Source organism: Aotus nancymaae, unplaced genomic scaffold, assembly GCF_030222135.1.
Source record: "Aotus nancymaae isolate 86718 unplaced genomic scaffold, 86718_ANA_hifiasm-v0.15.2.pri h1tg000041l, whole genome shotgun sequence".
NCBI classification, from domain to species: Eukaryota; Metazoa; Chordata; class Mammalia; order Primates; family Aotidae; genus Aotus; species Aotus nancymaae.
In genome coordinates, this window is record NW_026988455.1 from 27,490,272 (window position 1) to 27,504,294 (window position 14,023).

At 37.7% G+C, this 14,023-nt stretch overlaps 1 protein-coding gene across 7 annotated transcripts in view; it reads left to right on the forward strand.

Annotated features, from left to right (window-relative positions):
- TUT7 (terminal uridylyl transferase 7) overlaps window positions 1–14,023 on the forward strand; it is a 67,274-nt gene continuing 53,251 nt past the window's right edge. For 3 of the 7 annotated variants that reach the window (XM_012463667.2, XM_012463706.2, XM_064361610.1), the window contains exons 1-8: window positions 1–196; window positions 1,230–1,780; window positions 7,104–7,285; window positions 7,810–7,926; window positions 8,441–8,618; window positions 10,697–10,785; window positions 12,847–12,898; window positions 13,805–13,874. In XM_012463667.2, the coding sequence (XP_012319090.2) occupies window positions 1,261–1,780; window positions 7,104–7,285; window positions 7,810–7,926; window positions 8,441–8,618; window positions 10,697–10,785; window positions 12,847–12,898; window positions 13,805–13,874 (1,208 nt within the window). In that variant the 5' untranslated portion in view covers window positions 1–196; window positions 1,230–1,260. Of the gene's footprint in view, window positions 197–531; window positions 619–1,229; window positions 1,781–7,103; window positions 7,286–7,809; window positions 7,927–8,440; window positions 8,619–10,696; window positions 10,786–12,846; window positions 12,899–13,804; window positions 13,875–14,023 lie in introns of those variants that run through there. The other 4 variants (XM_012463692.2, XM_012463684.2, XM_012463699.2 and 1 more) reach the window with 4 other exon arrangements.

Genomic DNA, 14,023 nt, shown 5'->3' on the forward strand with positions numbered 1-14,023 from the left:
GCTGAGCGCCGGAAGTGGGGCTGAAGGAAAACACGGAGAGGGAGCCCGGCCGGGACAGGAAGAGGCTGGGGACCGCGGCGAAGGTGGTGAGTTCTTCTGGGCGCCTTCTCCTCACATCCCTGCCAGACTCGCCTCTGCGCTGATTCTCCAGTGGGTTTCCTGGACTCCAGAGTAGCAGTCCGGCCTGGCCCCGGAGGTACGTTGGTTTCATCCCCCGCCGGCCTCCTCGCACCAGTTTAGGTGACCGAGGAACCCCCAGGCCGGCAGAGACTGAGCTCTCGGTTCGAGTCCGTGTTTTCACTTTTTATCACACTTCGAGGGCGCAGAAGATGGGATTTGGGTCAAGGCATTCGGCTCTGGCCCCCTGGCCGGCCGGGGGAACCCCGGAACCCCATGGAGGCAGCAGGTCACTTCCTGCTTCCTGGTCCCCACGGTAGCTTCTTGGGCAGGAGTGCAGGGACGCCTCCTCTTTCTCCGCGTCGGGCTCAGAAAGGTGGAAACAGGCAGATCGGTGGTGGAGCGTTCAGATGAGGATTGAAAAGGAGTGTCATTCCTCAGGGAATTGCTGTTCCTGACAAAACCAGACTTGTTTGTGGTTGGAGAACGGGGATTGAGGAGGTTAGCTGGAGTTGTCCCTTGATCGGAAACCCAGCCCCTTTTATTACAACTACACCTTGGTCTGGAGCCCAGCCCCTCGGTAACCTAGGCGCTCAAAGCCGGTCTGTCCAGAATAGTGGTGGTGAAGGGACGGAAAATTGGAGTTGAGAGATGTAGTACTCCGTTCACGTCAAGTTTAGGTGTATAACACTTAATAATTGCCCACTTCAAAAAAAAAGACTGTTTCGAGAGTTTAGTGATACATTGACTTGGGATGAGGTTTTCTTTGAAGAGAAACGCATTGTTACATAGGGAAAAGCCGACCAAACTTGTTATGAGTAATATTCTACTATGCTACAGTTCTCGAATCTATAGACCTTCTCTTATTCACAGATTTATTCTTCATGCTAAATAGTATTAATTTTCATGAAGAATATTAGAGGACCAAGGCGCTCAACCTCTAGGGTAATGCACTGATTATTAAGGATGTGATAGAATTTTTATTTAAAAAAAATAAGGAAAGTTTCTTTCTTACAGGCTTTTGGGCATCTGCACGGTAAACGTGTTATTTTGTATACTTGTGTGATATCTTGTTATATAGTTTGATATTTCCCCAAAATGCCTTCTTTCAGGTGCAAAGTAAGAAAATTGAAGTCAAAGACTATGGGAGATACAGCAAAACCTTATTTTGTGAAGCGCACTAAAGACCGAGGGACTATAGATGATGATGATTTCAGAAGGGGTCACCTCCAACAAGATTATTTAATAATGGATGACTATGCTAAAGGCCATGGCAGTAAAGTGGAAAAGGGCCTTCAAAAAAAAAAGATAACACCAGGGAACTATGGGAATACCCCCAGAAAAGGACCATGTGCTGTTTCCAACAATCCATATGCATTTAAAAACCCAATCTACAGTCAACCCGCTTGGATAAATGACAACCACAAAGATCAGAGTAAGAGATGGCTGTCTGATGAACATACTGGTAATTCAGACAACTGGAGAGAATTCAAACCTGGACCTAGAATTCCTGTTATAAATCGACCAAAAAAAGACTCCTTTCAAGAAAATGAAGATGGTTATAGGTGGCAAGACACAAGAGGCTGCAGAACTGTAAGACGACTGTTTCATAAAGACATAACAAGCCTAGAAACCACATCAGAAATGGACACAGGAAGTCCTGGTAATGTTTTCCAACTTGTCAGCGATGTCTTAATTCTTTTTCATCCAAATGAGTTTTGTTATTTTCAGCAATTTAGTTTCAGTTTTTCATAGTTTCTGTTTTAAGATGTGGTCACTTATTGTGATTATATTAAGGACTGTAATCATGATATTTGGGCAGCTTCAACACATTTCACATATTGATGATCCCTTTAAAAGTTTATTTTGCCCCCAGGCTCATTTTACTTTAGTAAACATGTTTTCTGTAACTTGTTTTTTACAGAAGAGGGTAGTTATATGCCTCAGGGGACCATATCATAATTGCTCAGTGGTGTGTATATTTTAAAAATTATGATTATACTTTTGCATTTGAATAATGAATGTGTTCATAATATAAATGACAGAATATAAACTTTTTTAAAAAATACTTATCTGTGGATGTAAAAACACAATATAGACTGTGTTTATCTCCTGCAACAAGAGATACGTCTTTTGGGTGTAGTGTCAATGTCCTGAGAAGGATAATCTAAGATTTTTGTTTCTCAAAAGGGATCATGACAGGTTGAGAAACAAGTTTAGAAAATCAGAAATACAGATTCAAGCTTTGCTGTTTGGTTTCAGTAAGTACCAAAATGAATTTCGCAGTGCCCTCACATGCTTAGTTAATTGCCCCAAAGGGATAATAAGGAGATAATATGTTTTTCTAAAAGTAAAAGGTAGATTTTGTCCATGTGGCAGTGATTTCTACAAACAGGAAGGTTATTTTTATCTAATGAGCAATATTTACTGAAATGAAGTAAAGACATAAATTGGATGGAAAATGAAACAATAATATCATAGTTGGAAACCTGGACTTTGTAAGTTTATTGGCTGAAAGCCTCTTAGTGGTCACATAGAATGTGTTGCAAACTGGCCAGCACTTTTAAATAAATTTTTTGAGTTTAAATGCATTCAGTCAATGTGGCCACTTTCTAGATCGCCCCATGCCTTTTCCCTTCATGTTATTTCACAGTGGCCAGTTCATACATAGGTTACCTAGAAGGTGTTTGAATTTGTGTCCAATGCATATAATACTTAAAAGCGAAAAGGTGATCTCTTATCTTTACAAGGTCTTAGGATAAAAATAAAAGTCTCAAGCATTTGTTAATATTAAATGGGGGGAAATGTGCTTTTCAGAGATACTTCTAGTTGTCAGATCTATTTATTTATTTCTATTTTATTTTATATTTTATTTTTTGAGACAGAGTCTCACTCTGTCATCCAGGCTGGAGTACAGTGGTGCAATCTTGGCTCACTGCAACCTCTGCCTCCCAGGTTCAAGCAATTCTCCTGCCTCAGCCTCCTGGGTAGCTGGGACTACAGGCACACACCACCAAACCAGCTAATTTTTGTATTTTTAGTAGAGATGGGGTTTTAGCATTTTGGCCAGGTTGGTCTTGATCTCCTGACCTCGTGATCTGCCTGCCTCAGCCTCTTAAAGTGCTGGGATTACAGGCAGGAGACATCGCGCTTGGCCGAAAAGCATTTTAAAAAGAACATTTATAGATCAAAAATTTGCAACCGGTTGCTGACTAGAAAACTTTTGTATGTATTTTTATCTTATATGTGTTCTTATTTGCTTTTAAGTGTATTTGAATAGGAAATGCATTTTGCTGTCTTTTTATTGGAGGTAATTCAAAAGCTTGCATGTTTTCTCTGTATGACATACAGGTATATGCTTTCACAGTTACTAAGTAAAGGCTTCATATTGGAAGTATTAAGATTTGATATAACATTTACTTTAGAGAATATTCAGCTGAAAGTATAAAGTAAAAAAGGATCTCATTAAAGAGATTAAACTTTATTTATCAAAATTGTGTCTTAATAAGAAAGGGTCTGCCGGGAGCAGTGGCTCACGCCTGTAATACCAACACTTTGGGAGGCCAAGGTGGGCAGATCATGAGCTCAAGAGATCGAGACCAGCCTGGCCAACATGGTGAAACCCCGTCTCTACTGAAAATACAAAAATTAGCCAGGTGTGGTGGCACACATCTGTAGTCCCAGGTCCTCAGGAGGCTGAGGCAGGAGAATAGCTTGAACCCGGGAGGCGGAGGTTGCAGTGAGCCGAGATCGTACCATGTACTCCAGCCTGGCAACAGAATGAGACTCCATCTCAAAAAAATAAATAAATAAAAAATAAGGAAGGGTCTTATTCAACAATGTGAGAGGATATAATGGAAATTATGTTAGAGTTGCTTTTCTTGTGTGCCCCAAATACAGTACTACCTTCTTTTTTTTTTTTTAGCTCTACATTACTGCCCCTACCTTATCCCTCAGATGTCCTAGGTTGCCAATTTAATGTATTCGGGACATTGCCATTAATGATCTTAGCTGGAAAGCATCCACTCAAATACACATGTCCTTTGTGAACCATATGCAAATTAAATATGGGAAACTTGGAATGCTGAATATAGAGAACTATTATTACAATAAATCCGAGGTGAGCCAGGTAGTCTTCCTCTAACTAATTATGAGAATTTCTCATCAGTACCTAGCTTTACCCTCCAAGAGTCCCTCCAGTGAGAGTTTTTGACAGTTTTTACCATGCATTCCTGGGAAACTCAGTTTGGAAGTTTGTATTACCTTGTCAGTGCTAGTCCACTGTAGATGTGAATGGGTATGTTCCAAGAAGGGCTTTTAGTAATTTCTTTCCAGTTTTTATGTTGTTAGATAAAAGGCTGAATTTCAGGATTCTATCCTTTGTTTGTTTGTTTGTTTGTTTTTTAGACAGTTTCACTCTGTCACTGAGGCTGGAGTGCGATGGTGAAATCATGGCTCACCACAGCCTCACCTCCTGGGTTTAAGCAATGCTCTCACCTCAGCCTTCCGAGTAGCTGGAACCACAGGAGCATGTCATCTTGCCTGGCTGATTGTTTTCGTTTTTGCTAGAGATGACGTCTCACTATGTTGCCCAGGCTGGTCTTGAACTCCTGAGCTCAAGCAATCCTCCACCTCAGTCTCCCAAAATGCTGGAGATCACAGGCATGACCCACTGCACCTGGCCTCATCCATATTTTAATCTATATTTTCAATCCCCTTACTTTGATTTAGCCATGCGGTTTTGGAGAAGTTGTTCTCTTGGATTAGCATTGTCCGCATCTGTACAATGGGGACGATATTAGTATTAGCAGGATTGCTGTAGGGATTAAATTGAGGCAGTACATATAAAGTGCTTTAAATCTATTGCATAATAAAATACACCATCCTAGTAGCTGCCGTTATCTGACAAAATTTCTGCAGCCATCCACTTCTGTATAAAAGCGATAGGAGTTAGTTACTTGTGGTCTTTGGAGGAAGAGAGAAGTTACTCTTTCTAGAAAGTGACAGCAAGTACAGTAATATGGAGAAGGCTTTGTGACCAGAAGAAAGGAAGGGTTTAAAAACAAATTCAGTTCCATATCAGTTACTGGCTTGCAAACTAATAGGGGTTTTTCTAAAGGGTGTTGCAATATTATTCTAAATTTGTAATGAGTTTTTGCCTAAGAAACCTGTAATAATAAAGTCAGATGTAATTTTTTTCATAACATTTATAATGGTAAGCAAACTAAATGAGAGTGGACACATCTCTAAGTAAAAGAAGTGCTTATCTGAATAAAAAAAATTGTTCAGACCAGGAATACTGGCCTTAAAAGATTATGATAGGCCGGGCGTGGTGGCTCAAGCCTGTAATCCCAGCACTTTGGGAGGCCGAGGCGGGTGGATCACGAGGTCAAGAGATCAAGACCATCCTGGTCAACACGGTGAAACCCCGTCTCTACTAAAAATACAAAAATTAGCTGGGCATGGTGGTGTGTGCCTGTAATCCCAGCTACTCAGGAGGCTGAGGCAGGAGAATTGCCTGAACCCGGGAGGCGGAGGTTGCGGTGAGCCGAGATGGCGCCATTGCACTCCAGCCTGGGTAACAAGAGCGAAACTCCGTCAAAAAAAAAAAAAAAAAAAGATTATGATAAATTTAATTGGGAGTGGGGGAAGTATGAAAAAGGAAGTATTAAGGTAGCCCAAGGTAGCCTGATTTTCTGTTCAAATGACAACTTAACCTTTTAGTATTTATTTGTTCAGTGCCTTTTGATGGATTTTTTAAAACTACTTTTCTAACACTTTAATTTTTTAAAAAATTTTCTCATATTATGGAAGTTGTTTGCAGAATATCATGACAGTCATCTCAGGTAGTTTTAGTGCAATGCTTGCTGGCTATCCTTTAGAGCTCTCAGCAAGCTTTTTATAAAATTGGAGGTCTTATATTTCCTTTTTGGACAGATTTTTTTCAGCCAGCTAGCTCATTGTAATTGCCATACTAGTAATAATGAGTTCCTCTGAAAACCTGTTGGAGGAATTGCCTCATGTAGGACATTTCAGTAGGTTTATATTTCCAAGCACTAATGTGTTACTAATAGTTTCATTTTTCAAAACTCAAAAGAAGTTATCAAAGCTATATAAAACAATTTTTTATCGTTTAATCCCACATGAAGTTGAGAAGTTGTAAGTTTTAAAAAGGAAGAGAATTATTCATTATAAGGACTGTAGAACTAATAGCAGGGTTTATAAACAGATGTACTTAGAGAAAACTTTTGTTTCAATTGCCAGTTGTTTTTTTCCTTTGAAATATGCTCAGTGTACAGGGCATTCAAAGAAGCTAAAATGAAAGTAAAGATAAAATGAGAGATAGTTGTCCTTAGTAAATAAAGTTTTGGCTTCGACTTCTTCCTATTAATGGAGGGACCGGGCTTACGTGTTATCGAAGGCTAAATTTACAACTAAATGGTTGATTTTTCACTCCACATGAGGATGTAGTTAATTTCTGAGTTGTCCAGGGGTACATTGTCCATTTTGCCTTATTGAGATTGTTCACTTACAGAAAATGAAAGCAAATGTGGATGATTTTAATTAGAATAACAGGTGTACTTTCAGGTGTTATTAGAATATATTAGATATATTTACAGTATGTATTGTAATATATTACATGTAATAGAATTATAGATATACTTGCCTTCAGAGTATACTTTTTCTGTTGTTTGAGTATGCTCAACAGTATACCAGGAAGAGATAATAAAAATAAATTATATGATAGAAGTAGAATTCTTCTAAGTTTTCCAAAATGATGATTTCTATGGATTAACACCTGCAGGTAATGTGCTCACTGACTGCGGTATTCAAGCATTTTGTACACGGGACAGCTACCTTTCCTTCTGCTCTGCATTCAGATGTGATTTATTCTCCCACGTGATTTAATATATATGTAAGGTCTTCTTTTTACTCAGGAGTAGCATTATTCAATATTGCCAATAATGTGTTTCTCCCAACTTAAGAAAACAAGAAGCAGAGGTCCAGACCTAGGAAGCCACGGAAGACTAGAAATGAGGAAAATGAGCAGGATGGAGACTTGGAGGGCCCTGTGATCGACGAGTCTGTGCTTTCAATGAAGGAGCTGCTGGGCTTACAGCAGGCTGAGGAGAGACTGAGAAAAGACTGCATTGACAGGCTAAAAAGGGTAACATCCATATATATATATATATATATTTGTGGGTTAGAATCCTGGTTTTGGCCTAAACTTTGTTAGTAATTGAGTATACGTGCTCTGATCAGTTAGATACCCTACTCTGGTTATTGGTATTTAAGCACTACAAGTTAAAAGTGATATCCAGTGTGATTTAATAGGATTAGGAGTCACTGCTATTATACTTAAAATGACTGTTAGGGTTGTGATAAAGGGAACAATAACAGTAGCAATTTTTTTTAAAAAAGAAGAAGCCAGGCGCAGTGGTTTTCCTATAGCCCCAGTCACTTGTGAGGTTTGAGGCAAGAGGATTGCTTAAGCTCGGGAGTTTGGGACTGTAGTATGCTATAATGGCATCTGTGAATAGCCAGTGCACTTCAGCCTGGGCAACATAGTGAGACCCCCTGTCTCTTTAGAGAAAATAAATTGAAGGGGAAATTATTTCCTGGCTGATTTTGTTTATCTGAATGTTTGGTTATACATACATCTCTCTCTAAATAAATCTCTTCAAATTATAGCGACCACGAAACTACCCTACAGCAAAGTACACCTGCAAACTCTGTGATGTTTTAATTGAATCCATTGCATTTGCCCATAAGCATATCAAGGAGAAGAGGCACAAGAAAAACATTAAGGTAAGTTGAATGTAACCCAAACAAGTCTGCTTACCTGTGAGTTGTTATTACTTGTCATCTTTGTGGCTTTCTTCTCCTTAAGGCTATGATATTGATAACCTTACTGTTTTATTTATTGAATAATTTGAGCCAAAATACATAATGTATTACATCAGATGTGTTTTACTGGTTAGTCTTGTGAATTTTCTTAAGGGCAGCATCAGGATATATGAAGTCATCGATTGGACCTAGGTATATGTCCTTATACTAGTATTAAAGCAAACATTGTTTGTAAGTGCTGTTTTTAATATTCTTTCCTTATAGTTTCTCCTTGTGCCAGCTTATCCTCTGTTATCACTGATTCATATTATGTGCATAAGGAAATATGTTTGATAGTATGAAGAGTAACAGAGCTAAGATGGGAAGGGAAGGCTAAGAAAAAGAAAACTCTATAGGGCCTTATTGTCTTCGTGAATGGTAGAAGGTTAAAAACTGTGTGTAAGTCATTTTTAATCTCAACATTTGATCTTAAAAGGAGAAGCAAGAGGAAGAGTTGCTCACTACGTTACCCCCACCAACACCCTCCCAGATAAATGCAGTTGGCATTGCCATTGACAAAGTAGTGCAGGAATTTGGCTTACACAGTGAGAACTTGGAACAGAGGCTAGAAATCAAACGTATCATGGAAAATGTGTTTCAACACAAGTTACCAGGTATTTTCTAGATTTGTTTTTTTCTGTTTAACTACCTAAAAGTACCTCATTCATTTCTCCTACCAGTAGTAATTTTCACCAGATAATTTGCCATGTCATGAAGCTCTTGTGTTTTCTGGTTTTTTTGTTTTGTTTTCCCTGGCTTTTCCCAAGGTAACAAGGACTTTCACATACATTGCCATTGTAAACCTGTTTCCGTTATAAATTTTACTGTGTGTGTGAACGTTAAGTTGAATGCCCCATATCGTTGGGGCACTATGGGACTCTTCTGTATGTATTTATTTGCCTTTCTGCTCATCTAAATTGACACTATATTTTGAGTTAAAATCAAGACAAGTATCCTGAAGTTATTTTCAGGTTATTCATGTCAAAAAAAATTTTTTTTAACTTTATTAAAAGAATTGCAACATCTAAAATGAACTTTCAAAACTAGTTTTAAGAAATTTGTAGCTGGGCGCAGTGACTTACGCCTATAATCCCAGCACTTTGGGAGGCTGAGGTGGGTGGATCACAAGATCAGGAGTTCAAGACCAGCCTGGCCAAGATGTTGAAACCTTGTCTTTACTAAAAATACAAAAATTAGCTGGGCGCGGTGGCATGCGCCTGTAATCCCAGCTACTCAGGAGGCTGAGGCAAGAGAATCGCTTGAACCTGGGAGGCGGAGGTTGCAGTGAGCTGAAATAGTGCCAATGCACTCCAGCCTGGGTGACAGAGTGAGACTCCGTCTCAAAAAAAAAAAAAAAGAAATTTGTAATGGATTTTGTATACTGTTGAATTGATTTTCCAAGTTATGTCTGTCTTCTGCCCATTTTTAACTTTAGATCCTTGGCATGATGGGGAGGGGGGGACAACTATTTGGAGTGTATTACTATGAAAATTTAAAGCCAGGTATGGTCAGTGCCTAACACAACTACTGTCAATCTTTGATAGCAACAAACCCCGCCCCATGTCATCCCCCAACCCCCACTGGCCATTCCTGTTTAGGTGAATGGTTGGAATAGCTTAATCATTCTCAATCCTTGCTGTGCATCAGAATTATCTGTGAAGCCACAGACAACTATTTTTACAAAGCTCAACAAGTGATTCTGATCCACAGCTAGGGTTGGAATCATTATTTATATTTGTCAGCTTATAAACCTTAAAACTATTTGCTCTACTGAAAGAGCATACATATAGTATTTGTAATATATGTACTTTCACAAGAATAAGGGAAAATAATTACTCATTTTATTATATAAGTATCTCCTGAAAAGTCAATTGTAACTTTGATGATTTTTGCTTTAGAGTTTCAAGTAAAAATGAATGTACTTTGTTGTGGAAAACTGCTAAAACCCAAGGAAATCACTTGAATTTTAGCAAACCTTAAACAAAACAACCAACCTCTGATGAGAAAGGATACTATTTTGGCATCATAGTAAAGCATTGAAAATAAATGCCATAAATATAGATAGTACACATAAATGCACATCTTCCTCTGAAGAGTGAAGTGTCTGCTGCCTAGCATTTTAAATTATATCAGTGATGTTGTAATTATTCTTCAAAAGTTTATCTATAGGGGTTATGTTATAACAAATGCTTTTTGTTCATAATGTAATGAAAAATTCATATTAAATATGCCAAAAGATTATTTTATTATTGTTTTACTAAAACCTCTTTATAGCAAATTACACCTATGTGTGCATTCTAAAAGGTGAAAAGAAATGTTTCATTAGCTCTTGAATATACTACCAGGTGTATACTCTGAAACAAAGGCATCCTTTTTCAACTGGCACATTTTAAAAATTTCAAATAGTATTTTCTTCATAAAATGTGAACATGATAACGTAGCAGTTCGACATTTTACAACTGACATGAAGAATGGCTGTTAAGCTAAATCATAGCTGATGCAGCCTTCCCTGATAAATTAAGTGAAGAGCAAAGAGCCACCTATTCCTGTCCTTTGTTTATGCCAGTCTTGAATACAAGTTTGCTTTTGTGTGTAATTTTAACTAATGGTTCTGTTTCTGAAATAGCTGTGTGTTGTTACAACTTTTGAGAAATTCTACTACATTTATGACTTTCATTTATTTATTTTTTAGATTGTTCTCTAAGATTATATGGGTCATCCTGTAGCAGATTGGGTTTCAAAAATTCAGATGTGAACATTGACATCCAGTTTCCAGCCATTGTAAGTACAAAATGAAATGTTGGCATTTTCAGAGTGGTATAGAAATTCCTTCTTGCAGATGTAAACTGTCTGAATATATTTTAGGTATTTGAAGATATTTTAAGTGTAATGACAGCATCTACTTGCCTTCAGTTTCAGAGCTTTTTTTTTTTTTTAAATATTCTGCAAATTTTTATACTTATTTTACTTTATAGATCTTTCATACTTCCAACACTGGTTTTTCAACCATGTGCACCTAATGGGGATATTTAGGTTCTGTTACTTTTACTTTTTTCTGTTACAATAAATTTTCTTGATAAAATCAACTTTCCAATGGCAGGAAGGGAATTCATATTTTAAACAGTGTAGATATTTAAAGATTTATGATCTGGAAGCTTAATTATCTCTGGAATTTCCTCTTTTTGTGTACCTATTTTGTTAAAGTAATTATGCTTTTAAAGAATCACACTTATCTTGGATTTCTGGTTTAAACATGATTGAAAAGTATGTTTATGAGTTAGAATTTTAAAACTGGAATGTAGCTGGGCACAGTGGTACAGTCCTGTAGTCCCAGCTACTCTGGAGGCTGAGGCGGGAGGATCATGAGCCCAGAGTTTAAAGCTGTAGTGAGCTGTGACTGCACTTGAGAATTGCCACTGCATTCCAGCCTGGGTAACATAGTGAGACCCTATCTCTTAAAAAACAAACAAACAAAAAATCTGAAGGGCACTTTAGTAAATTATCCATTTCTCTACCAGTAGTTCCCACAGGCTTGTTTATAGATGATCTGTTTGCAGTTACTTGGGTTCCTTGTTAAAAATCTGGATTGTGAACTGGGCGCAGTGGTTTAACCCTCTAATCCCAGCTACTCCAGAGGCTGAGGGTCAGAGGATTACTTGATGCCGGGAGTTCATGACCAGCCTGGCCAGCTCCATCTCTCTCAAAAAAAAAATCCAGATTCTGGGGCCCCAGAGGTTCTATTTCATAACCTCTCTCTTCTTGCTGTACCTGACTGCTGTAGCTACCTGGTAAACTACCCAATAGATCTTACTGTTTTTTAAACCTTAAATTCTGATCAGTGATTTACCAGCCATAGCAGTTATTTTGATCTGGTATCATTAATTCATTTAGCAAATATTCACTAATCCCATTTGTGTGGCAGACATACTGAGTTATAAAGGACAAAACAAAGATGGTTCCTCTTTATGGAACTCATCTAGTAAAGGAGATAAGTAATTACCTTGTAATTATAGTGAGAGCTGTGCAGGTAAACAAGATTCAGGGATAGAAAAAGGACAAGGGCTGGGCAGAGATACAGCAGTCATGAAGGCCTCTTTGAAGAGGGAACATTTAAGCTGAGTTCTAAAAGTTGAAAAGGAGTCTGTGGGAGAGGGGAAAATGCTAGGGGTGGGAAGGAAAAGAGTTTCAGGCAAAGTGAGCAGCCTTTGCAAACACCCTGAATCAATAAAGAGCTTGGCATATTCAAGGAGCTAAAAGAAAGGTTGTATAAATGTGGTAAAGGGACCGAGAAAAAGAAGAGTATGAGAATTAGGATGGAGAGGTAGGCTGGGCCGGACGTGCAGAATAGTGTAGGCCATGGTAAAGAATTTGGTTTTGACCTAAGGGTAGTAAGAAGTCATTGAGAGTTGTGAGGATACAGTTTATGATTTTAAATGGTTCTGGTTCCAGTGCGAAACGAGGATTTTAAAAAGAAAGGCGAGACTGACTCCAGGACCAGTAAGCTGTCTGTTGCAGTGGTATTAGAGTGATAGGTAATATTGTTAGCAGTTCCACAGATTTCCAGCTACCACTTTGAGACTTGCTGAGAGGCAGGTTACCTCAATAATTAGTTCATGAGATGTTAACGGTGTAGTAGGTCTCTTGCCCACATTCATCCTCATTTGGTGTTGATCTGTCTTTGACTGACATATGCGCACAGTATAGTAAGTAGTTTCTTTACTCTGGTAGCAATGTGCATTTCTCATTTAGAAAGGAATTTGGGGAACTTCAGATGACTCTATTATATCAGTGAAGCAAAATCACTTAGGAATAATTTCATGTATTCGTTGATTTATTTCCTAGATGTCTCAGCCAGATGTCCTCTTACTTGTTCAAGAATGTTTAAAGAACAGTGGTAAGGCTAAATTCCACATTTTAAAATTTTTATGTTGTCTAAATTTGGATATATCTTATTTCTCAAACTTTAAAAATAGCAAGGCATATTTTTAAAATTATTTATATGGGTAATATCCAAAGCAAAAAAACAAGGGAAATGCCCATGAATTATTAACTAGAGTACTGTTAGTAGTTCTACTATGCAGAATAACTATTTCATAAATAAAGCTTTTAGCTTGATGACATCATCACTATTTTTAAAGATTAAATGAGTCCTAGATGTGCCTAAGAAATGCAAAATATGTAAAATGTACTCTTGAGGATAAAACTAAAGGATAATCTGCTTTTATCAATGGTTAAAATCAGTATTTTACCAACAGTGAATAGGTGTGACCCAACCCTGATTAATGAATCCACAGAGTTGTGCCTGTTTAGGTTTATCAATTGTCTAAGATAATGTCCAGCTTGGGGCTTTATGGCTTTTTGTTTTTTACAGAGGCCTCAAGAAACTGTCATCTCTTGGATTAGTCATCCCCATCCTCCTTGTTCTGGTTAAATTTTTTCTTCAATCAATACATAGTTTGACACTGAACATTTTAGTACCTTTTGCAGCAACTTTGTTTTTAAATGTATTATCTATAGTTCTAATTGTTATCCATGTAACATTTGAATTTTCTGATCCAATGATGTAGTCACTTCTCATGAAACATTCACATTGCAAACTAAGGATTTTATATTAGTGTGATAACTTGATTTTTGAATATAATACTTTTTCCTTTTCAAGTCATGTCAGAGCTTTATTTGGTAGTGGTCTTTCAAAAGACTTAACAGCTAAAGCACAACTGGTACTTGTACTTTAGCTGGTTCTGCTTTTAAACAAAGCTTTACTTAACCCACCTTGTATTTTTTTTTCTTCTTTCCTCAGACTCCTTTGTTGATGTTGATGCAGACTTTCATGCTAGGGTGCCAGTGGTGGTGTGCAGAGAAAAGCAAAGGTCTCATTTCTTTAAACTGTTTATTTATTAACTATCGATTTGCCAAAAGCACAAGTACTTTACTAAATCTTAATGTCCAATTTCTAGAATTATAAGCTTTTAATTTGGTTATCACATATGGTTCCTACTAACATTCTCCCTATACTTTT